Source organism: Amyelois transitella, chromosome 24, assembly GCF_032362555.1.
Source record: "Amyelois transitella isolate CPQ chromosome 24, ilAmyTran1.1, whole genome shotgun sequence".
Lineage (NCBI taxonomy): Eukaryota > Metazoa > Arthropoda > Insecta > Lepidoptera > Pyralidae > Amyelois > Amyelois transitella.
This window is the reverse complement of record NC_083527.1, coordinates 7,611,404-7,636,065: the sequence shown is the minus strand read 5'-3', so window position 1 is coordinate 7,636,065 and position 24,662 is coordinate 7,611,404. Positions and strand designations below refer to the sequence as shown.

Genomic DNA, 24,662 nt, shown 5'->3' with positions numbered 1-24,662 from the left:
ACCCGCCGTTAACCTAACCCGCCGTTAACCTAACCCGCCGCCCGGGCCAAATTCGTTTCTTTAGATTGTATTGAACGTGAGACCACACCGCGTTTTACTTTGGTTACAGTGCCATCTAGTAACAAATGGTCGTAATCTTTTTCACTTTTCTTAGTTCACAACATAGTTATGCATAATTAACTACTATACAGGAGATTCTTTGAAATATTGGGATCTGAACAGCACAAAAATTCAGAATATTAGTGTGCTGTGTACTAGGTGTCAAAACAGATTTTTTGACGGGGGTTATAGTTACTTAAGAATTATAAAACGAAAGAGTTATTCAAAATTCAATCTTAAATGGGTGTAAAAGGGGAACAAATTTTGTATGAAAAAAAAAAATATTTAAAGTTTTCCTGATCTACTTTATTTTTTTAACGCCAAAAATATAGTATAATATGGGTTTTACGACTTTTTGAAATGTTTCCACTTCGTAAAATTTTATTTCTTACTTTTTATGTATACGCGAATGTATACATATACAAAAGCAATTAAAAATTTCGTCACTTTCAAAACGAAGTCTTTAGTCTGGTGGCCAGATTCATATTCTTCAGAAGCTGTGTAGAATTGGAGATTTATCATATCAATAAATAAAAAGATGATGCCTTTAAAATTTTTATTGAATTATAAATTGTACAATTTACTGTACTAAGGAATGTACTTTTTACTTTTTCAGATTGCTATTCTTATTGCCCTTCTCTTGCATCGTGTAGACATGACTAGAGTACTTAATCCGAAGTATTTTTTATTAATTACTTATTATATATATGGAGTGGCATATGTTATAGTTTGGCGCCGCCGGCCTGCTCGTCGGGCAGCGGCGCGGCGCGGCCCTCAGGCAGCCGGTGCACGTCCGCGGGCTCGACGCGCGGGTAGGTGGGGCTCGCGAGCACGCCGCACGTATTGGAGGCCGCGTGCACGCGCACGTAGCCGCCCTCGCCGTACGACGCGGCCCAAGAGTTCTTCAGGATGAAGTGCGTCGCGAGTCGCTTGCCCCATCCCACTGCCGTCACCGCGTGGTTCAGTTTCTTTAGCTCTCGAATGCTATCAAACAGATGTCATAATGAATTATTAAAAAGTTAGCCAAACTAATTCTATGATGAAGTGTAAGGTATGTGAATAACCTATAGAATTATGAACATAGGCTGATCTGCCCTCCACTCAGGGAAAATCGTCGGAAGAATAATAAAACGAAATTTAAAGTTTTTTTTTTTAATATTTATAAGAAAACTCATGCATCATACCATCGGTAGTCCAGCAGCACGCCGCGGCTGTAGTACTGGAAGCTCTTGCACTTGCCGTCCACCAGCACCACGGTGGGGCCGTGACGGCGGATCGCGACCTGCCCACATTTCAATAGCTAGGTAAGTACGCACTTTTAACAATCTTGAGGAAATTACCATGAACAATACCTATGTGGATATACATATTATATTAGATATGTCAAATATAAACACAATAATTATGTTGACCTTGAGAGCGGGGATGCTGTTGCTGGTGACGTTGACGTATGCACTGATGAAGGTGACGGGCTCGGCTTGGTCTTCTCTGCACTGTTCCACCTGGAATGACAATTGTGACATTGTTTGATTTGTGTTACGATAGATGGCGCTTTTAGTTTGCATTTTTAAATCGCGGTATGGTTACGATTTAAAACAAATTACTTACAATAACTTTTTCAGTTTATAACTCGTTTAGTTTTTTTGGAACTTTATGTTAAGAATTACCTAAACATGTCGAGTAATCTTTGGAATATTTTTAGTAGGCGTCATGGGCCACCAAAATATGTCTTCGCTTGACACACTGGAGCCAATAAAAACTCAATTTTCTTGCAATTTTGTGTATTCAGATAAGTTTAGTTTACAAAGTTTTACAAAAAGCGCGTAATGCAGGTGAAGCCGCCAAAAGTCAAATTAAAATTTTTTACAATAAAAATGACAGTGACATTATGTTTTTAACATTTTGGCAAAGGCATTTTTGTCTTTGGACATCATTGGGCCTAAACAGTTCTCAATAAGAATAAGTGCTTACTTGTGGTTTGTAGGGCGGATAATCTGAGAGCGCGACGATGCCGCGGCTGTGGAGGTGCGCGTAGGGCGCGTCCAGCCAGGTGGGGCTGCACGGGCGGCCGGGCCGGTGGCCGCAGTCTAGCAGGCACTTGTCGCTCAGCGCTACCAGCCGGCGCGTGCGCACGAACAGCGCGCCCTCCACCGCCGCCACCACGGAGAACGCCCAGCACGCGGGGCAGTTGCCTTGGTCTGAACACGTTTGTTATAACGTCAATTCACGGGTATCATGATGCTTTCAATAAAACAAGTTTTTTTAGATAATGGTCTTAAATGCTACAACGAAAATTTGAAACAAACGCTTGGAAGGTGATTATGCCGTGAAAAGGTACAGCCCTACAATTTTATCACCACCGGGAACATAGATGTACTCACATCGCACATGCGTCACGGCGCCCCGCTCCCTCCAGTCGAAGGCCGCCGGCAGCGCGTCGTCCAGGCGGCGCGCCTCCCCGCGCGAGTACGGGAAGCGCTCGGCGTCGAGCGCGGCCGCCGCCGCCTGGCTGATGCCCAGCAGCGTGTCCAGCTCGGCCTCCAGCCGGTCCGACAGCCAGCTCACCGCCAGCTGCGCCGGCCCGCCCTGCCGGTTGGCGGACTCGATGAAGCGGATGTTCTGCATCAGCAAGTTCTTACGCAGCGCTTCCTCTGCGCTGTCTAGGTATTTGCGACTGAACTTTTGCACGTAGCTGTGGACGTAATTATACAGATGTTTTGTGACAGGATCACAACAATGATAACTGTGTATTCATACAGCTGCATAACATAACATATGATTATGCCTATGTCCCTTGCGTGGTAGACAGAGCCAACAGTCATCAAAAGTTAGGCTTTTTGGCTTAATGATAGAATTAAGATTCAAATAATGACAGGTTGCAAACCCATCACCTAAAAAAGGAATCCCAAGTACTTACTTGGTATATACTCCCAAGTATAAACTTATATAATCCCATCTTTTAGTCGCCTTTTACTACAACCATAGGAAAAGATGGAGTGGTTCTATTCTTTATTTTATTGGTGTCGGGAACCACACGGCAATACCAATGCACTTAATTCTCAATAACATACTCGTATGCTTAAAGTAGATAAAAGATAAATATAGGTATCAAGAGTTTACAGACACCTCTGACAGATTCTATCGCTTACTTTTTAAAATCAGTGAGGTATCGAGGGTCTCTCTGCAGCATGGTGAACTCCCGCAGCGAGTCCACGAGCTCTATGCGATCTGTCTTCTCCACCGACCCGCATTCACTATCTGTCAATACAGAAGACTAGTATTAAGGAATATCATTCTAGGAACCTTTATATTTAATTAGTCAGCAGCGACTTACCAACGTTGATAGCCAAGTAGCTGGGGTCCGGCTGCACGTCGCGCGTCTCCAAGTAGCGGTGCTCGTACGTGTCGCTGCTGGGGCCCAGCGTCGAGCTGTCCACGGCCACCGTGTACCTGTGTGAGATCATCGTGGTTGAATGTTTATGGGAAATGTTACGAAGGTGAGACTATTGAAACTTCAATCTCCAAGAAGGATGTTTGGCGCGCTTGCTATATAACCTTAGGCCATGGATGATAGTCAATTCAACCAACTAATATGCCCACATCCCCGCGCCCTCACAAAACGAAGCACTGCCGGTGGTGATTAGCAGATTTTGTTTAAGGTCAACTTCCGCCAGTTCTCCCTCATGGATGCGATGCCTGTGACCTTAAGAGAATATATGGACAGACTGTTTTATTATTGATGTAAGTGGGTAAAACTAACTTGAGCGGCACGGCGCTGCCGTCGGGCGCCCTGGTGGCGAGCACCTCGTGCCTGAAGTGCAGCGCCTCGCCCGGCGCCGCGCCCAGCTCGCCCGGCGCGCCGCGCTGCGAGTACGTCCAGCGCTCCGCTTGTCGGTCTGCTTCATCCACGTAGCCTGAGATGTAACGTTATTATTCAGTCGTGATCTTGGAATACTTACCTACTTATTGAATCTTAGAACCAGAATAATGGGATTATTATGAAATTGCTACATAGCCGCGATAGCTTATTCTGTTGGAATCCCTCTATCCGTAGACGAACGCCGACAAGATGGACATAATCAGGACTATCACACGCATCAATCGCTGGAAGGACAGAGAACATGCATGGAGCGCCTTCGTGAAAAGTTATGAGGATTCGACGTAGAAGAAGAAGATATAAATGTCACCCGCGAAGGAGAACTTGTCCAAGTCTGGCAGAGCAGGCGCGGCGCGGTCGGCGGCCGAGCCCGCGGCCTGCATCACCATGCAGCGCCGCACCTCCTGCGCGCTGTCGTCTGTGCGGTCCACGCGGGACTGTAAAGGTTTTTGTTATTAGACCAACAATATCCTGGGGCACGATGTCCTAATTTAAGAAAAGGGCTCTGAACTAATAATTAGTTCAGAGCCCTTTTCATTAAATTGCTCGACTTATCTATATATATCCACGTATACTATATCCACCGTAAAATTTGTGAATATTATTTATAGGTTCACTGTCATTCCTTCTTCAATTTCAACTAAGTCTTCTTCATTGACGCGAGTCCCTGTTACATCCTCACCTTTCTAGAGAGGAGCCCTGGGTGCGCCCTTTGACCATGATCCCGGATTAGGTAAGTCAGGTTTTCCAAGTTGTTTTCAGTAATCATTGATTTCTCTATTTAAATTGATATGGATTAAATAGATTCGTGTAATTGTCACCAGCACTCGCTGCACGCTGCCGTCCGCGCCGACACTCCGGTAGATGCTGGCCGTGCCGCCGTGCACGTCCACCCGGGACGACCCCGTCGCGGCGTCGTACCTGCACACCATGATGACTGCAGTTACTCTTATAAGATTAAGTGACTTTTTCTGCTCCAAAACAGGGGAGCAGAAACAACTGTAAAGTCTACATAAGGCTTATTAACTTAAGGATTATTCTTGTAAGTTTAAGGTTAGCAATAGAAATAGATTTATTTTCAAAAAAGTCGAAATCGAGTTCCTTACTTCAGAGTTTGCTTTCTATAACAGCACACCCATTCTTTTTATTTAGTGTCTCTTTAATTCTGTATTAAATAGTCACGAGGATTCTTGGGGAAGCTGACGACAACCACAACAAGAAGGAAACTAACCACGCGACATAGGGCTCGCTGTAGTCGGCTCTGTTGACGGTGAGCTCGCCGCGCAGCATGACGGAGCGAGAAAACCGAAGCGGCGGCGGCGTCCCCGAGCCGGTCGCGCGCCGGTACCGGACCGGCGGCAGCACGGCCGGCTCGCCGGGCGGCGGGGAGTCTGGGAGCAGCACTGGTGGCAAGGATGGGTCGCGCGGCTGCTGGGCTCGGAACAGCTCTATCAGGTGCTGGGTGCTCACACCTGCATAAAAATCTCATACGGTGAAAGACGCCTGTTTGGCGACGAACTCGGCAGAGACTACATCCTTCTTTTTACTAGGATCCCTACAAGTGTCATTCCCTCATCTACATTTAACTTTCTTCGTCCAGCTTTAGGGTAGGGTCGGTTAAGGGTACTTTTAAGGCCTACTACTACTACGTACTACTTTTAAGGGCTGCAGTTTTACCTTTTGCCAGAATATTCCAAATTTTATTACAACTACATTTGACGTTCCTTTCCCAAATTCGTCTGAAAATAAAAACTAGTTTAAGGCATAATGAGCATTACGAGATGTACCTGACGACATGTGGGGAGGACTGTTATCGTAGCTAGAGTAACTAGTGTCGTACGCGGGCTGGAAGGGCGCGGGGGACGAGGGTTGGAACTGGACGTCCGGGAACGGGTACCGGCTGTCCGGCGCCGGGTCTCGGCTCGGTTCAGGACGCGGCCTCTCTTCTCGACCTCGTATCCTGTAATCCTGGTTTTCACGGTAATCATTCTGACCGAACCTGGATTCTGATTCTGTAAGAAAGTACTTAGTCCATTACATAGGTTAAATCCTGAAAGGTAAATTGATTGTATTCCCAGTTATTGATTTTTTGTCATACCTGTTTGGACTTGCTGCGTTCGGCTTCCGGAGTACCCTGGCACGGGCACTGGCAGCAGAAGAACTGGCAGCGGCTCGCCCCCCGCCCCTGTGCACGATCATACCATGTTAATAAGTAGGTACTGCTACCATTAGATAGTACATACTTCAGTTTTTAATAAAAATAAGTTTATCGTGCATACCTACTGGCAGCTGCACTCTCAGCGCGCTGTCCGCCAATGAACCCTTGCGGTTGGCTTCGCTGAGCAACTCTGAAAAAATATATTAAATACATAACTTATTTTATACAAAATTTTACAGCACAGCGTTATCTTGCTTAATATTGATGAAATTCTTGATCAAATATCGTAGTCTGTCAATAGAGCGTGAAGATAAGAGCGGGGCTTTGGCGCCAGTAAGTGAAAACGCAATTGGAAATGTGACATGAACAAAGCGTATACGCAAAGAGATAAATATTAGTAGAAAATATAGTTAAGAAAATAGACTCCTTGCTACGCTCAGAAGGTAAGTACCTACAGTACTTAAATCTGAAATAATCCTGTCACTGTTCTATTTAGTAAGTAATGAAAATTTAAAAATAGGTTGAGAATCAACCTGTAATGGTTTGCATCCAACGGTCGCTGAGCGTGCGCCGCGTGAACCGCACGCGGCCGCGCTGCGCCTGCGCAGGGGCCGCATTGTCGCTACCGACCACCGCACACGCTGCACCTGCACAACACAAATGGAAATACAAAGTTCTGAATCTGAATTATGTATACGCAAAATTTCAATTAGATTGGTTTGAAAGGCCAACAAATAACCTTACTTTCGCATTTATAATATCCTATGGAGCAGCGGCGCTGCCGGCAAGCACAGAGTTATTAAATAACGATGTGTTTATTTAGTTCTCAGCTGTTATTTATGTAAATCAATTAAACCAATAACTAACAAAATGCTAGATACTTAAAACTTATTACGTAACATAAACTGCCTGAGTTTCCCTCTCCAGTATAACTTAAAACACAGATTAATGTAGAATTTATTGAAATGAAGAACAGAATATATTTTTCCAAATTAATATATCACCAAAAAAGAAAGTTTCCTTATATGAAGGACTGTTTTGCTTAATCTGAAAAAATTCTAACACGGCTACGTGTTACAAAAATCTTAGTGTACTAACCACTCTTAAAAGAAAATCGGACATACATAGAGATTATTCCATCTCACGAACTTTTACCAAGTTCTTAGGTAATGTGGTCACAAAGAAGCCCTTTAGTTAGCCATTGTGGGCTACGGAATAACTTCATCGTGCATTCTAAGCTTTTTTGGCACGAAAATGTATATTTAGAAAAATGTGCACTTTATTTGTTAGACTTAACTTAATGTGGGGGTAAAGGTGCGGCCTTTGCTATTAAATCGTTAGCGCGTGGGAGGAAATATAAGTCACTCTATGACGTACATTTCCTCCTGGCATAAATCTCGATTATACCTGGATTGAGTCAGGTTTTTACACGAAGCGACTCTCACCTGGCCTCCGTGCCATTTGTAGGAGAACCTAACCCAGTATCGCATCATGGTAGAACGTACACTAGGTAAATGTGCCTATTTGTTTACTCGCTATCGAAAGTGATGGAGTCGACCTATTTTATAGTTACGGGAACGACACGGCACCACATTTTTAATGTAAATTTTATCATAATAAAAGTCGCCAATAAAAACTCTTTTCAGATGATAATCGAATTATTAGATAGGTAGATACCTCATTTGTTTCATTCATGGATGTAAGTGGGTACGTATCTCCATCTATTTTGTTTTGTAAGATAGATAGATTATGTACTTTTGTATGTAATAATTATGTGAAAGTATCACGCACGCGATGTCGTAGGTAAGACAAAGTGTGTACTCATCAGAAAGTTATTATTGTAAGATAAGAAGAAAGACATTGTTTTGAAGAACATAACATTTAAAAAAAAAGCATAAAAACCATAATCTAACTTAAATGATACCAAAAAAATTCCACTCAGCCTTATGTCATGATATGGTCATATCGCTGGTTTTCAGTGGAAACTTAAAAAAATATCAGACGACTTTAAATGGCTTTAATGATTATCTTCCTATTAAAGCCGTGTCTCCTGTTGTTGTGTTCCCAAAGAGTTTGTTTGTCAGAAAACACAAAACTCTGTCACAGAAGAATGTACCCGTGTTTTCCTTTAGCATGGACCACCGACATTTCGCCGATGATGAGTCTTCGATGCGCAAGTTTTGCAATATTAATTAAACGTTGTGTGAGTTAATTGATACAACAGTTTAGTAAAGCTTCTAATTGGTGCTTATTTCGCGTTATTATTCGAGTGTAAATCGGCGTCTTCTGGCCAAAGTTGGGCAAGCAGCGGCCCTGCGCCCGCGCTGACATTTAACTTGATCCGTGAAATTTTTCAATTTGAAGCATCTAACCGCGACCTCTATGGCCGTTGCGCCATCGTAATGGGATCAAAATGACTAGTGCTTTATAAATGAACATGTTTGCGGTATCTTCAATTATAAAAAATAGCTAGGTAAAGAAGAACGAAAATTTGAATTGCTATACCTATAGAGTAGAGACTGTGTAAGAGACTGTGTATATGTACATAGTACATAGAGACTGTGTATAGAAAATATCTAACTGAAACATTTTGTTTCATAAGTAATATAGTAACGGAGCCTCGTCATCACCATCTAGATACATTAGAGAACACGACTGACTGACTGGCTGATATAACGCCCAACCGCTGTATTACCGTAGGGATTATGAAGACAAAAATAAAAGGCATTATTTAAGTTTGCGAGCACAACCTTGGACCCTATATTGCTCACCAATTTAGGTCCAACGTATTCAAATTCTCAATTCGCATAAAAATGTGATGTGTCTTATAAATGTTTAATTAATCACGTATCCTTATGTGGTCCAGAGGCGCACTTAAAGAGGATGTTCCGAAGTTCCCACCGAAACGAAAATAAGCGGGCATTTTCGAAACATCGATTAAGGAAATGGGATCATATCACACACACAACACAATCCACCGCAACACTTGCGACATGCGCACGCGCACCTACCTAGCAGGCAGACCGCCAGCGCCGCCCGCATCTTCACTGTTGTCTTCAGCCGTCACTCACTTTAACTCACAATCACAACGCCGCACACACGAACCACACGGTAACACTACCTAAGGTCCACTATTAGTTTTTGTATATATTACATCAACGACCGCGGCCCCTCCCACACGCTCTAGACCTTCGGATGAGCATCGTTAAAGTTGCGGTTACTTTACGAGAAAAAATGCGCAAAACCCACGATCAATTAATTAAGAGATGAGTTCAACAGGACATGTTTTGGAACCGGCAGATTCGACTCATGATGTTATGCAAACAACCAAAGTAGATGAGATAGGTACTTAAATAATTTTAAGAATTTAACGAATAACATAAAGGTAAGTTAGGTACCTAAAGAGGTTTGTTTTCTAATCTCTTTCCAAATTTACGGAACTGGGTATAGGTACTGAAATATTCCATTGTACTGAAGTAAGTATATATTTAATTGCACACAGTGTTTCAATCCCTCTTTAAAAGTAGTTTCATCTAATGAACTCAAAAAACAAAACACCAGCAGATTTCAACATACGCTACGTACCTATAATGCTCGTGATAAATGACCACTGGCACGCGCGCGCCGATAAACTTTGTTACCATTGGCACACACACTATGCAATGGATTGCCTACCTAAAAAGATATGAAATATTGAACCAGTAACATTTATACCTTTAATTTTACTAACGAATAGCAGATGTTGTAAAAGAAATTTTGTCCTCAATCGAGCATATAAAGAAATATTAACTAAAAGATACTACATACATACAGACATAATATGGTCACGTCTACATCCGAGCCAACAGTCTTGAAAAGACTGTATGGCCACGTTCAGCTATTTGGCTTAATGATAGAATTAAGATTCAAATAGTGACAGGTTGCTAGCTCATCGCCTAAAAAAGAATCCCAAGTTTGTAAGCCTATCCCTTAGTCGCCTTTTACGACAACCATGGGAAAGATGGAGTGGTCCTATTCTTTTTTGTAGTGGTCCCGGGAACCACACGGCACAAGATACTGATTGCTATATATACATATCATCATTTAGATAAGGGATAAAATAATACATATACCTACAAAGTAGCCATAGTAGTTTTTTTTTATACCTACTAAGTAGGTACTAAGTTAAATGCGCGCAATCATTATTCCGTAGCGTTAGTTGCGGGAGCGCCTATTGACCACCATCGTACGTTCGGGAAGTCAGATTCTTTCTACAGAACTAAAACTAAACTTTACTGTACACACATCGAAGCATACTGTACACACATACCTTCCAGTTAACCCAAAAAAAAGAAAATAATAAAATAAAGGAAAATGCTTTATATGTATACTAAAAAAATATTAATTAATCTAATAATATGCACCGCCCATCTATACTAATACTATATACTTATACTATTAAACTACTATACTATAACTGAACCGATTTGAATAATTCTTTCACTGTTAGATAGTCTATTTATCGAGGAAGGCTATAGGCTACATTTTATCCCGGATTTCCTACGGGAAACGTCAACAATGCAGGTGAAAGTTGAATGAGTCGGCCATCTGCGAGCTTTCCACGCGAACGCTGCGCAAACCAACAAAGATAGTAAAACAATGTACTAAATATGTGAAGTACTCATTTTTTGCCACAAAAAAGTCCGCGAGAGCATATATCTATCTCTTAAGGGTTACTTACAATAACTACTTTTATGTTAATTTTTGAAGATTATTTTTTCCTTTGTATGTATGTCTGTTTTTACCTCTTACCTACTTTTAAACTGATTATGTCTATCTTTGAAGATTGTTGTTGACTATGAGTATTTAATTGTAAACACAACTGTCTTTGATATCACTTAATTTCAATGAACATCTTAGAAGATATTACTATTTTAAAGTAAAGTACTTATCAGCCTGTAAGATCCCACTACTGGGCAAAGGCCTCTCATCTCACTATATATGGTCTCCGTTCCGTCGCGGGTAATGATGTGGGCCAAGTCATCGCCAATAGTCGCATAACAATTAGCAGCTATAATTGATAAAGCCGAGGAGGATTTTTGCAAAAATAAATATGATGTCCACAATAACTATTCCACGCGGACGAAGTCGCGGGCACAGCTAGTCTCTTATAACCAGAGATCGGAATAGGTAGATTACTTTTATGTACTTGCATCATGAATTACCATAGAAAGCATAACATGGATAAGCCCCTTTTCCGGGATTCCATTTCAGTACTTACACTTACAGTAAACTACATTGTCGGGGGGAACGAAGTCGGGGGAAAACAGCTACCACTAATATATTCTTCATCCCACTTGTAAAAGTTCCGGAAAAAATCTTAATAATTTACAAATCCCAGACGGAGGCATGTCCATATTAATATATACGTTTCAGTTCATTGACCCCAATTCAATCTACCTATTCCGATCTTTACTTATAACACAAGTGGTATAAAAATTTATTAATTAAGAAAATAACCCTTCCTTCACAGTCGGATAAAAGTCCAAAAGGTCGTATCGTAAGAGTAGATATAGTATACCCACGTATTGTTCGCATCAAAACGGACACACCTTTCGTATAATTATTGAAGCGAAGTCACTGATGTTTAGCCATCAACTTGTTTATGGCGGTGTTGAGGTACTTCCACGGGATGTTGAAGTGGAACTCCTTGCCCGCGACCTTGTCGCAGCCTGATGCAGTATCGCACTACGATAGCTACCAGATTCCGATATTACTTCATATGTATCCATCTTAACTACCATGCTATTATCAAGAAAAAAGCTTATGGAGTATTTATTTTTATTTTTATGAATAAACTTAACAACTACTGAATTAACGCCAGAAGGAAGAAGAACGTCTAAAACTACTGTCTGATTTGTATGAAATTTAGGCATAGAAACAGACTAGACCGTCAGGAGTACCTAACGAGCTATTTTGAAGAGTATTGAAAGTACAAAAGCGTGTAAGTAGTTGTAGTGTAAGAGGTGGGATGAAAGTAATGTAGTCTCGTGAGTCCCACATTGGCGAGTATACAAGCGCCATCGTTAATTATTCTGAAAACAAAGTACCTATCTACCTATCAAAATATTTTCTTTTAGTGTCCGGTTGCCATGGGTCACGTCACACGCCGCCTCATGGTGTAGCGCGCTGCCAGTGCGGTAACTCTCGCGCAGTTGCGTAAGCGATCACACGCGCCGACTCATCAATCTACAGTAAAATTACATTGATTATTTACCCACTTATAAACTTATTATGTTATTATTATGTTACTTAGTAGGTGTGTCGACTTGCTAAATAAGGAGAACTAATACTTACGGACATATTTGCATAACGTCTTTATAAATAGATATATTTTAACTATCACCGTTATGCGGCCCAAAGGTTTCTTCTTATTCTTAGATTTTAAATTATTATCGAATGTACTTAATTGATACATTCAGAACAATTTGCTTGTCCAGAATCGATATTATCATAGACGTGGCGAAAGTTAATCATTCACGTGCATTGTAGTGTATTCAAAAAATCGTAGTTAATTTTGAATAATGATTCGACCATTTCCACAGAGGATTCCAATGGTCTTCATTATCAAACCGGTTTTGATGGAATAACACATTACTTATGCCCCCGGGTATACAGTATAAGGTCATGGCGACACGTTGATGTCTCTTTAGTTATTAATGTCACAGCTTCAAAGCTCGCCCATTGTATTTTTAGTCATGTACTTAGGTATACACAATTAGTTATATAACCATATTGTTAATCCATGCGCATATGTGCAAGTGCCATGACACGACAGTAATTGTAAAAATTGTTGCTTTAACAATAGCATTTCATTAAGTTTCTTCAATAATTCGGTGAATTTATGTCGCGAAAACAACAGGAAAAAGAGGCATTATTACAATCTGTTATTTTTAAAAGCTTTCGTTTTAGAGATATCACTAAAAGAAAAAAAGTTAAAAATTAACAGATTTAATGTTACTGTAATATTGTTCCCAGAACCAAAATTAATCAGATAAATAATCAAAATTGTCACAGGCGGCCCTCGTCTGCAGTGATGATGATGAATTGAAAGATTGATAGTCACGCATTCATGGAACAGCAAAGTAGTTCAGCCTCACGATACTGGTGAGGTATGTGAAAGTATGTGTAAGGCTGAAGCTGTTAAGTACCTATCTAAGTACTTTTCAGCGTTTACACGTAAGAATCAGATATGTAATCTTTTAAACTAGATGAACTAGACTAAATGCCGACTGTACTGTTCAAATGTTGTGCATACTCCCCAAAGTAAGTTTAGCAACTCTCATCTTTGCGTGGTCCCAGTCGCATCCTCCACTGTAAAGCTCAGGGGCTTTTCCTCTCACCATTTGGCCGGTTTGCGGTGTCCTCAGATTTAAGTCCATTGGGTCCGCGACGACTAGCCAAGTTAGCTGAGCAGCTCCCAAGCTGATACCATCAGTGCGGCATTGTCTGCTGTCTCCCGCGGCGACACGTAACTTCTCTTGTTTTGACAGAGTTCTTACATAGAGATAGTTATTGTTACCACATCATTAATCATCTGATTAAGTAATCTGCAATGCGTACAAACCCGAAATTGAAGCTATAAGTGTTTCGGTGGGAAATATTTGGTACGCTACCTTACCTACTATTTCTCACGGAAACATTGTAAAGAGTTAATGCTAATACCTACACAAAACGAATTAGTATTAAATTGCATTCGCGACCATTACTTCCATCTGATCTCAGTTATCCTAGCGGGGAAACTTGACCCATAACCACGGTCAGCTGCACAAGATGAATGTGCCTATTCCTTTGGTCGCCTTTTAAGACGACTTCACTTCTTACGACATCCGCGGACGAGCTGGCGTGATCTCTTTTATTCGGGTAAACACATTTAAAGTCGTGCAAGAAGAGGCACACGATACTAGCATGTTATGTTGCAACTGTAATTTATCATGTTACACTGATTAAGGTTACCTAATACCGAAACTTTCTGCGAGAGGCAAAGGTCGCCCGCTGTGCAAATACGGAACGGCCTACAAGCTGCGCATGATTTGAACTTTTGAAGTATGCTCTACTTTATATAAGACCTAAACGGAACGAGACACAACACACGGATTCATTCAGGACCCAAGGCCATTTTAACTTTCACCTTAGATCAAGCTAGCTTCAAAGTAAGTTTTTATGTAATGAGTTTATCTTATCCTTTTTTGTCGGCAAGTTCGTCAGCGTAATGTTGGAATTTAACGATCTACATACAAACGTTTTCACATCCCTATCCCTTACGGGGTAGACAGAGCCAACGAAGGGCCGCGTTCAGTTCAACCTTTCAACTGTATGGCTTGATGGAATTGAGATTCAAATATTGCCAGGGTGCTAGCCGAATGTTTATTACTCTTTTCCTTGATTGACTTTGACAATCTGCACGGGGAGAGGAACAACTCTAATTTTGTATCACGATACGGTCGCGGGCAGGCATCGCCATATTGAACCTTATATATGCCGTGCTTATATATGTGCCGTGTGGTTCCCGGCACCAATACAAAAAAGAATAGGACCACTCCATCTCTTTCCCATGGATGTCGTAAAAGGCGACTAAGGAATAGGCTTACAAACTTGGGATTCTTTTTAGGCGATGGGCTAGCAACCTGTCACTATTTGAATCTCAATTCTATCATTAAGCCAAATAGCTGAACGTGGCCATTCAGTCTTTTCAAGACTATTGGCTCTGTCTACCCCGCAAGGAATATAGACTTGACCATATGTATGTATGTATGTATATATATATTACATGTCTTTATTGCGGAGTAGACAGCCATTAGTGACAAGAAAATAAACTTGAAGCCAACTGCTTTGGTTTAACTATAATTACAATTTATATACCATTAGATTAAGGTTTTTTATTACCAGTCAAATTGGTCATGATTGACATAAATACATTTCACCACATAAATACATTTCAAAAGCTGGTAGTTTTTAATTAAGCCTGGACAGAAATGAATTGATTTTTGGAATGCATATGATTCAAAAAGATGGAATAATCAATTATCTAAAATTAGAAATGAAAATTGTTCCTTCTAAATATTTTGATATCTACCTAATTGTAGATATAACCATTTCTTCTTGTCAACTGTAAGGTATAGAATATTCATGAATAAGCTTTTATGATAAACATATACTTATTATCAAAATTATGTTAGTTTGCTGCTAAATACTAGGAATTACTACTACTATTGCTATTCACATCAATATACAGAACATTATTACTTATATATAGATTATCATTAGTTACAAAGTCATCTTAAATTATGCAGTCTTCAGCTGCACTTATTATGACAGCACTAAAACTAAACTACAAGCTTGGTTTTTGTTCAATTACACTTAAATCACTCATCAGTCTCAATTCGTTGAATGTCCTATCTACAGCTTGATTGATTATCTGCGGTTGTTTCCCCGCTGGTGGCCTCGGCCCCTCACATAAGTCTTGTGTTGGTGTTTGTTATCTTGTGAATTTGACCCAAAGCGATCTGTTTTGGGGGTATGCTGTGGAGTAGACAATGGCTGCTGCGAGGCAGCCTGGTGGCCTCGGGAGGCGTTATGGGCGCCGTTGGAGCGGTCGGAGGGGGCGGAGTTGAGCGGGGCGGGGGGCGGCGTCGGCTGCGGCTCGCTCATGTTGACCTGCTCGTTGAACAGCATGCAGAACTCCCCCACCTTCTGTATGTCGCCGGATTTGCCAGAGTAGAGGGTAAGCGCGTTTCGCCACAGAGAAGCGTAGCCACGGGTGAGCCGTACGATGTCTCCGGGCAATAGCAGCGCCCCCGGCTCGTCCCACACAGACAAGTTCACGCAGGCGGAAGCGTCCGCCACCCGCAACGTACGGACTTCCCGTGCCTCCTTCGTCAGCGTCGGTGGCCCTACTTCCAGGACTATGAACACCGCGTTGATGTTCTTCATTCCTGGCTTCAACTCCTTGATCTGAACATGATCCACAGCACTCATGTTGCGTTTTGATTCACCAATCTATGTTGAGTCTCGCTTATTCTCGTGTTTTCAAGTGAAAAATATCACAACAATTTTGCAAAACGAATGATTAGAAAAGGTACCTACCAATGAAGAAAAAAATAAATATACCTATGTAGATAACCTATATACCTACCTTTTTCAATATTATTTTTACTTTTGGTAGGTATATGTAATCAAATTTAATTGTCATTTTTTACATGACAATGACAACTCACTGTAATGACAATGCAAACCACCTGCAAAATGTCAATATTTCGTTCATCGTTCATTCTTTTATTCAGAAATTCTACACATTTTGTTTTGTTTGGGTTGTAATAGTCGTTTAACCTAACCTCTTTGAACTGAACAGCATAACAAAAATATATTAAATTAAATGTACGTAGAGAAAAAGAAGTTATCGCATGTGATATTATAATTTTATATAAAGTGGTTCTTAATTCATTATTATCTAACTCTTACTCGCAGAACATTCATTGTTTATACTTTTGTGATTCGTTTTCGTGTAAAGTTTTAAACATTTAGTGGGTATTTGCGATCAAGATGTTCAACCAGATGTCGAACACATCCAACAATCCCAACAACGACCTGGAGGTGGTGTCTCCGCCGGACGACACGGTGTCCGCGCTGGAGTTCTCGCCGGCGTCCGTGCCGCAGACGTTCCTCATCGCCGGCAGCTGGGATTGCCGAGTAATCATTATATTTATCCACATAGTTTAAAGGAAAGAGGGAGAATGATGACTTTTATCAGCATGGGTGTAAACTATAATTAAATTAGAATAATCTAATATAAATAAATTAAAAAAATAAAACAGATCAGAAAATATTTAACTCTGTGCTCAATAATTTATTGTATTTCATAAAGTTAACATGGTGACAAAATATCAAATGATGTTGAAAAATTATATGTTTGGGTCTTGTCAGGCAAAACAATATGAATACTAGAACAGCAATCTATTTTATGAAATTATACTTTTATGTTAATTTATTATTCAGTTCTGAAAAGTAGGGTACTAATATTTCCAACTCAGCATAAATGCTACAATTGTCTGATGCAGGCGCGATGTTGGGAAGTAGAGCAGTCAGGCAAGACCGTTCCCAAGGCGGCACAGAGCATGGACGGACCCATCCTGGACGTCGCCTGGCATGATGTAAGTCAATTTTATCATAATTATGATATTAATGTATGTACATAGTCTACAATTACGACTATTTTTGTAGATAATTTTTCTGCAATCTATATCTATACATATAATAAAACAGTAAAAATATTTTGTCTGTACATTAATATTTTTGACTGAAATGGATAGAGGGACACACTTATAATTTTTTGTCTGTCTGTATGTATGATCACGCTTATCTCTGAAAGTACTGAACTGATTTAATAATTTCAAAAAAACATATAAAGTTTATTTCATCAAAATCGGTTTACTAAAAAAAAGTTATCGTCATTTGAATGAACTCAAGGCATGAGATTGCCCGCAAATAAGTTTACGCGTAAATATTCGAAATTTACGCGGACGAAGTCGCGGGCAACACAAGCACTATATAAAACTTTGTTACAGGACGGCACAAAAGTGTTTATGGCGTCCACAGACAAGAGTGTGAAGTGCTGGGATCTGGCTGCCAACCAGACTATGCAGGTAGAGAACCACGAGGAAAATCACCTGAATATCGATTGAATCTATTCTTTTTACATTAATTCAATCCATAACCTTTTTTAAAATAAACCATCGATATATTCAATAATGTAATTCATGTTTTTTTCATTTTACACACACTTCGCACACATTCACATTTCATTTTATAATTTCCAAGTTGGCATTATTTATTTTTCCACAAAATATTTTGAGGAGTGTAACCTGCAAATATAATTTCCTTACAGGTAGCAGCTCACGAAGCGCCCGTGAAGACGTGCCACTGGATCAAGGCGCCCAACTACACCTGCCTCATGACTGCTTCCTGGGACAAAACACTCAAGGTCCTTGTTGCTTTATTCAGATTCAACATAATTAATGGTTTTTTTTTTCAATAATTCCTAATAAGTAGCTGACGAAATTTGTTGGAAGCCAGAGTTCAGACTCCAAAGCATAGAGGTGAAGGGAACTGGAAAAACAGAGATGAGAGAAAGAGATGGAGCTTGCATAATTACAATTAAAATAATATAGGTAAGTGTACATTTTTATGACCAAAGTTTCATAATGATTTCAGTTCTGGGACACCCGCAGCAATGTCCCCATGATGACGATGAATTTATCAGAACGCTGCTACTGTGCCGACGTCGTGAGTACATATTTTACAGTCATTTTCGAGCTCGTTTTGTCACTATATATTGGCAGTATCTGAGATTTGAGCGTTTTATTGTTCCATAAATCTGACAATTCAAACTGGATCTTACCCCCATTTATTCGAGAACATTGATAAGGTAAATATTTAAATCATCTCTTCCTATCTTTTGGGATAACCAAAGCGTAAGAAAGAAAGAACATAATGTATTTTCAAGCTTCATGAATAGACTCTGAACATTAAAGCAATTGAATATTCAACCGTTGCTACTAGCGCCGTTCGCCTTTAGCTGCTGTTATGATTTGTTGTGGTGCAATGAAGTGATAGTATTGTATTGTGGCGGGCAGGACTACCCGATGGCGGTGGTGGGCACGGCGGACCGCGGCATCTGCCTGTACACGCTGGAGGGCAAGCCGGCCGAGTTCAAGCGCGTGGAGGCGCCGCTCAAGCACCAGCACCGCTGCATCGCCATCTTCAAGGACAAGAAGGTGACGCAGTCTGCACAACTACACCATCATTTCCGATTTAAGCATTACTATTGCAAATTGATATAATTCAAAGAAAAGTTTTTTTGTTCTTAAAAGTCAGTTTTCTACAGCCGATGGCTGGTTTTGGCAACAACTGCCAGGTGGCGACTGTAACCAAATGTTTGACTTTATTATAAAGAAATGCTATTTAGTTCTGACTGATTGGAAGACAGCTGAACATAGTCTTTTAGTTATTAGAAAACTGTTTGCTTTGTCTGCCCCGCAGGGGTTATAGACGTGACTAAATATGTATGTTTTAATTGGAAGACTGATAGATGTTTGATGACAGTAATCATTATAGCCTTTATTCTGGCTGTATATTTAAAAAACATACATAAATTTAATCACGTATATAACCCTTGCGGGGTAGACATAGCCAACAGTCTTGAAAAGACTAAAAGGCCTGTTTGGCTTAATGATAGAATTGGGATTCAAATAGTGACAGGCCCATCGTCAAAAAAAAAATCGCAAGTTCATAAGCATATCCTTTAGTCTTACGTCATCCATGGGAAAGAAATGGAGTGGTCCTATTCTTTTTTGTTTTGGTGCCAGGAACCACACGACACGGTATTTAGAATGAAACTCGATATTTTTCCAGTTTTTTGTAAATGTTTTTTAAATGTTTTATTGTTTTGTTTACAGACTAAGCAGCCGACGGGGTTCGCGCTGGGCTCGGTGGAGGGCCGCGTGGCGATCCAGTACGTGAACCCCATCAACCCCAAGGACAACTTCACCTTCAAGTGCCATCGCTCGCAGGGCACCACCAGCGGGTACCAGGTAATTTCCTGACATACATTCAGTCAGAAAAGTATCGGGAATGGATTATTTATTTATGGTTCCAAATTCAAATTTTTGTTTTTTTTGTTGTTGTTAGATTGGCACAACTGCTTTCCATTTTGGCGCGGAGTTTGAGTTGCATCTGTTGTTTACATTAAATACAGTGCTATTTTTAGTTATATCATATCTAGTGTGTATTGCTAATTTCATAATGGATAAAAACATCGAACAAAGAGTTTGTCTTAAATTTTGCATTGCCAATGGAATATCGTGTTCGGAGTCACTGAAAATGTTACAGAAGGCTTACGGTGAATCGACTTTATCAAAAACTCGTGCTTATGAGTGGTACAAAGCGTTCAAAAGCGGTCGAGATGTGATGGAAGATTTGCCTCGCTCTGGTAGGCCATCAACGTCTGCAACTGAAGTTAACATCGCAAAAGTGAAGGAAATAGTGACTGAAAATCCTCATTCAACTTTGAGAGAGATAGCCACCGAACTTTCTGTATCTCACGAGTCGATCCGTACCATTTTAACTAATAATTTGGGTATGAAACATGTTGCCGCTCGGCTAGTCCCAAAAGACCTGAATTTTTTTCAAAAACTCAATCGCATGAGAGTCGCTGAGGACATGCTAGAACGAGTCAATTCCGACCCAACATTCATGAAACGCATTGTTACTGGTGACGAGACGTGGGTTTACGAGTTTGAGATGCAAACTAGTCAACAAGCTTCGGAGTGGCGCCTTCCAACTGAACCGAAACCGAAAAAACCACGCCAAAGTCGTTCAAAAGTCAAAGTCATGTTGACTGTTTTCTTTGACTATCGCGGTGTTGTGCACTCGGAATTCTTGCCGGAAGGTCAAACGGTAAATAAGGAATATTATTTGAGTGTTATGCGGCGTTTAAGAGAGCAAATCCGACGAAAAAGGCCAGATTTGTGGAAAGAAAATTCTTGGATTTTGCACCATGATAATGCACCTTCGCACAAGGCCATCATTGTGAACGAATTTTTAACCAAACACTCAACAAATACCATCGAGCAACCACCATATTCACCAGATATGGCTCCAGCCGACTTTTTTCTTTTTCCTAAACTCAAATTACCACTTCGTGGCACCCGTTTTCAATCGGTAGAAGACATAAAAGAGAATTCGCGGCGAGAACTGACCTCAATTCCGGAAACAGCGTTTAAAAAATGTTTTGATGATTGGATTATTCGTTGGCGTAAGTGTATCGTTTCTAAAGGAGCATATTTTGAAGGTGATAAAATAAATTTGGATGAATAACAAACAGTTTGTGTATTATTGATCTTTTCCTGCTACTTTCTTGACAGAGTAGTACTTACATAACTACCTGAATTGCCTGTCTCTTTTTTTCTCATAACACATTTATTTACACCTCTCCACATTTCTAACTTTTTTTTTCAATTCAACTGTAGCAATATCTTTCGTTTGGAAACACGATTACGCAGAGCTTGAGCTAACTGCCGACAGCGACCGTCGGCTTAGAGTAGATACAGGCAGGCTCACCATACACACTAGACAATGTAAAAATCATATTAGACCTGGAACACGTCCATTTCCAGGACATCTACGCAGTGAACGACATAGCGTTCCACCCGGTGCACGGCACGCTGGCCACGGTGGGCTCGGACGGCTCGTTCTCGTTCTGGGACAAGGACGCGCGCACCAAGCTCAAGTCCTCCGAGCTGCTGGACCAGCCGCTCACCAAGTGCGCCTTCAACCACAGCGGGCAGATCTTCGCGTACGCCGTCGGCTACGACTGGTCCAAGGTGGGTGTTGTTCAGGTACTAGTGGTGGCAATTCAAACTAATTAGCAATTTCAACCAGAATTCTACAAAGGGTTTATATATTGCTTCCAGGGTCATGAGCACTTCAACCCGGCCAAGAAGAACTACATCTTCATTCGGCCATGCTTTGACGACCTGAAGCCACGCTCCACATAAATGTTCGGGCGGGAACGAATACAAACCAAAAGGATCGCTGTGTCTTGACTGTGTTGTTATAACTGTTAATAAGTTTAATGTGAAGTATTGGATGCTCTTGTAAAGACTTGATGTTGATTAAAAATATTGAAAGTCATTTAAATCTCTTTATTTTGCTGCTAACTGTCTCAGATGTAACAGAATTCTTATTTATAACACTTTGGTGAATCAATTCTACATACATATGTATGGGCTTACATGGCTCTGTTAAATCTCTTTTAGAACACCAAGTTTTGATTAAGAAACAGCGCAGTAAATATGCACTATGGCGACTAAAAAGGAAGCACTAGTTAGGCACGCAGGCAGACAGTAATAAGCCTAATCATTTCACAGCATGTAAACAGTATTTTTAATGCTTTCATTAATTTTAATTCACAAGCCTTGCAGTAAAGGACTTAAAATTATTGATTGGTTACACAAGGGACAATGTTACAAAAAAAAAATATATGGAGACCATTTATTCAAGGCCAAAATAACAAATTTCAACCAAGAACACAAATACAAATTGCAATAAATTAAACCAACATTTAACAAACATCATCTATAGTCTACCAGCTCCAGTTCATGAGATCAATGGTGGTCTCCGTGACCATGGCCATCATCTCCGCCAAACGCCTTCTCCAGACCAACTGTGACGACAGTCAGCGCCAGGCCAATGGAGAACCCCTTGAAGAAAAATTTTCTGGCACGCTGCAGTCGGGTGCCCCAGCCCGGGTCGTATCGCCAAGCTTCATTTCTAAAAGAAATACCTACGCTGTAACTTAATTTTTTTCTCAACCAAAGACTGAGATAAATAAAGATCTTTGAACCTAGAATGAATGCATTTGAGTTTCAAGGCTTTGAGTTTGATCCCAGGGTCAGTGAGGTTATTCATGAACTTCAATTAGGTCTCATCTGGGCTTTCCATTGGAACCAGGGACAGCAAAGGTATGTTGAAAAGCTACACTGGCCATAATCATTTAGCACACAGACCAGACAGACACAAACACCAGTTAACTGCTGAGAATTGGTACTTATTAAAGAAATTTCAACCATTGATTAGTGAAAAATCAAGATATACCTGATCCAGGGGTCCTTAAGTCCTCTTTTGGCGAGCGCCGACTGTAGCTCTTCGAGCTGTGGGATCCCCTTCGCTGTGAACTGCGTGTAAGGCGGTATTTTGTACGGAGCTTCGTGGTGACCGCCCATTTCTGATAAATAGTATAATGTTATGATCACACAAGAATGATCTAAAGAAGATACAGAGCTAACAACATAACCTATATATTATTACATAACTTTCCTATTATACTTATTGAAAATCATGATTGTATTATATTTGATTGTATAAAAAAGTAATGTTTAAATACCTTATTAAAATATATCAATTATTTCGGACAAGAACCAATAATATCAAAAGTTTCGCATTCGTAGTTCAATGACAGTTCAAGAATATTTTGACGGACGGACTGACAGAGACGGATGACAAATAGATCGGTGGTTCGCATACCTAAAGTGGTTGATAGACTCATTTATAAATAAATAAGCAAACTTCTGGCTCACCGCGAATACTTGCAATAAGTTAACGCATTCTTTACCTATGCCTTTATACCATTCTATAGCGATTATACTTTGTTGATTACTTGGCAACGTTAACGTTAAATTCATCGTAGTTCAAATTCAAATTAAAAACTTTTATTTAATATTATGTGATACTTCAATATCACATAATAATTGACATATTATCATTTTGTTTCACAACATTGGTTGACGTCAAATAAATTACTTATAACTAAGTTTACTGCCGCTTCCAAAGCGTCAGAGCAAAAGCGGTAACAAACTGTACTGCAGTATTTTCTTCAACAACGTCAACTTCACAACTACTCTTTCTATTCTAAAGGACGAGAGTTCTTTGTAACTAGTGTAGCGTGCCTGTCACCCACCTATCCTTTGTTTGTATTCGTATTTCTCATCATTCATTTCGTTCATTCATTCGCGCGGCGCAACTTAGATTGATAAGTGGTGCGTGCGGCGTTTGTGAAAAACAAATAATTTCGTAATTTATTTCGAGTTTGAAATGGTCATTACTGATTGAGTTTATTGATAATATTTTCATCTTATCAATAGTGTGTTTTTAGGGATGTAAAGCGTAATGAAATAAATATCGTGCAACAAATTTCATTTTTTATTCTGGGGTCACCGTAATACGTTCGCATCAAATAAGGGTTGTAATCTCCGCGTTAAAATACTAGTACAAATTAACAAGAAAGAAACCTTGAGAGGTGTGCATCGGACAGTAATTTGGTCAGGACAGTGATGAGCTGGGGAAGATAAACATTGCTGCAGAGATGAAGGCCGGGCGAGCGGGCCTGGCGGCCGGCGCGCTGCTCGCGTTGCTCTGCGCTGCCTCGGCCAACATTACCCTGCCGCATCCTGGTAACCAACAGCTTAAGTTCTTAAGCATGTTGCTTGGCCCTGTAGTTATCCTGCAACCCCTTTTCATGTCCTTAGAAATGCTACACTTCTTTATGAAAGATCTAAATTGAATTATTTTTGCAAAATTTACATTGATAGGTTGAAATGCTTATAGGTCAATAGGTATTTTATTAACAAAAATAATGAACCTACATAAATTATTTTTGTTAATAATTAAATTTCACTCTAATAAGAATTTAATTTCAAGAATCATCATAGGTACCCTCTTCTCTGTTATTACAGACAATGGTTTTGATTTCAAAATTGTTGCCTAATTTTAATACCAACACACTCTTGGTAATTAATATTTTGAAAAAGTAATTTCATCATGAGAATATTGTCTATTAACTGTAAAGCTCACAAATAAGGATGTAAATATTTTGATCTCACATAAGTGAGTCAGAATGGCAGGTGATATGATTTTCTTCACCAGTAAGTTAAT

General features: G+C 40.3%; 5 protein-coding genes across 5 annotated transcripts in view; 2 read left to right on the top strand and 3 right to left on the bottom strand.

The window, feature by feature from the left end:
- Window positions 1-711: 711 nt before the first annotated feature.
- LOC106140487 (counting factor associated protein D) lies at window positions 712-6,750 on the bottom strand. Its single transcript, XM_060951238.1, has 15 exons — window positions 6,668-6,750; window positions 6,256-6,324; window positions 6,075-6,161; window positions 5,764-5,988; window positions 5,208-5,448; window positions 4,798-4,897; window positions 4,287-4,413; window positions 3,860-4,013; window positions 3,434-3,549; window positions 3,249-3,357; window positions 2,481-2,791; window positions 2,071-2,297; window positions 1,512-1,601; window positions 1,284-1,381; window positions 712-1,083 (listed from the first exon to the last, which is right to left on the bottom strand). The coding sequence occupies exons 1-15, from the start codon at window positions 6,681-6,683 to the stop codon at window positions 822-824; spliced, it is 2,232 nt and encodes a 743-aa protein (XP_060807221.1). The 5' UTR covers window positions 6,684-6,750; the 3' UTR covers window positions 712-821.
- Window positions 6,751-14,989: 8,239 nt separating this feature from the next.
- Window positions 14,990-16,355, bottom strand: LOC106140494 (SOSS complex subunit B homolog). The gene has a single exon (XM_013342090.2). The coding sequence runs from the start codon at window positions 16,149-16,151 to the stop codon at window positions 15,588-15,590; it is 564 nt and encodes a 187-aa protein (XP_013197544.1). The 5' UTR covers window positions 16,152-16,355; the 3' UTR covers window positions 14,990-15,587.
- Window positions 16,356-16,441: 86 nt separating this feature from the next.
- LOC106140493 (protein Rae1) lies at window positions 16,442-21,863 on the top strand. Its single transcript, XM_013342089.2, has 9 exons — window positions 16,442-16,862; window positions 17,231-17,323; window positions 17,738-17,815; window positions 18,058-18,153; window positions 18,384-18,455; window positions 18,806-18,946; window positions 19,628-19,762; window positions 21,347-21,553; window positions 21,644-21,863. The coding sequence occupies exons 1-9, from the start codon at window positions 16,716-16,718 to the stop codon at window positions 21,725-21,727; spliced, it is 1,053 nt and encodes a 350-aa protein (XP_013197543.1). The 5' UTR covers window positions 16,442-16,715; the 3' UTR covers window positions 21,728-21,863.
- A 346-nt stretch (window positions 21,864-22,209) lies between these two features.
- LOC106140495 (NADH dehydrogenase [ubiquinone] 1 beta subcomplex subunit 3) lies at window positions 22,210-23,275 on the bottom strand. Its single transcript, XM_013342091.2, has 3 exons — window positions 23,116-23,275; window positions 22,827-22,956; window positions 22,210-22,502 (listed from the first exon to the last, which is right to left on the bottom strand). Exons 2-3 carry the CDS (start codon window positions 22,952-22,954, stop codon window positions 22,337-22,339), a joined length of 294 nt encoding a protein of 97 aa, XP_013197545.2. The 5' UTR covers window positions 22,955-22,956; window positions 23,116-23,275; the 3' UTR covers window positions 22,210-22,336.
- Window positions 23,276-23,752: 477 nt separating this feature from the next.
- Window positions 23,753-24,662, top strand: part of LOC106140486 (prolow-density lipoprotein receptor-related protein 1) — a 75,101-nt gene continuing 74,191 nt past the window's right edge. Inside the window, exon 1 of the mRNA XM_060951242.1 lies at window positions 23,753-24,181. Within this exon, the coding sequence (XP_060807225.1) occupies window positions 24,094-24,181 (88 nt within the window). The 5' untranslated portion in view covers window positions 23,753-24,093. The remainder of the gene's footprint in view (window positions 24,182-24,662) is intronic.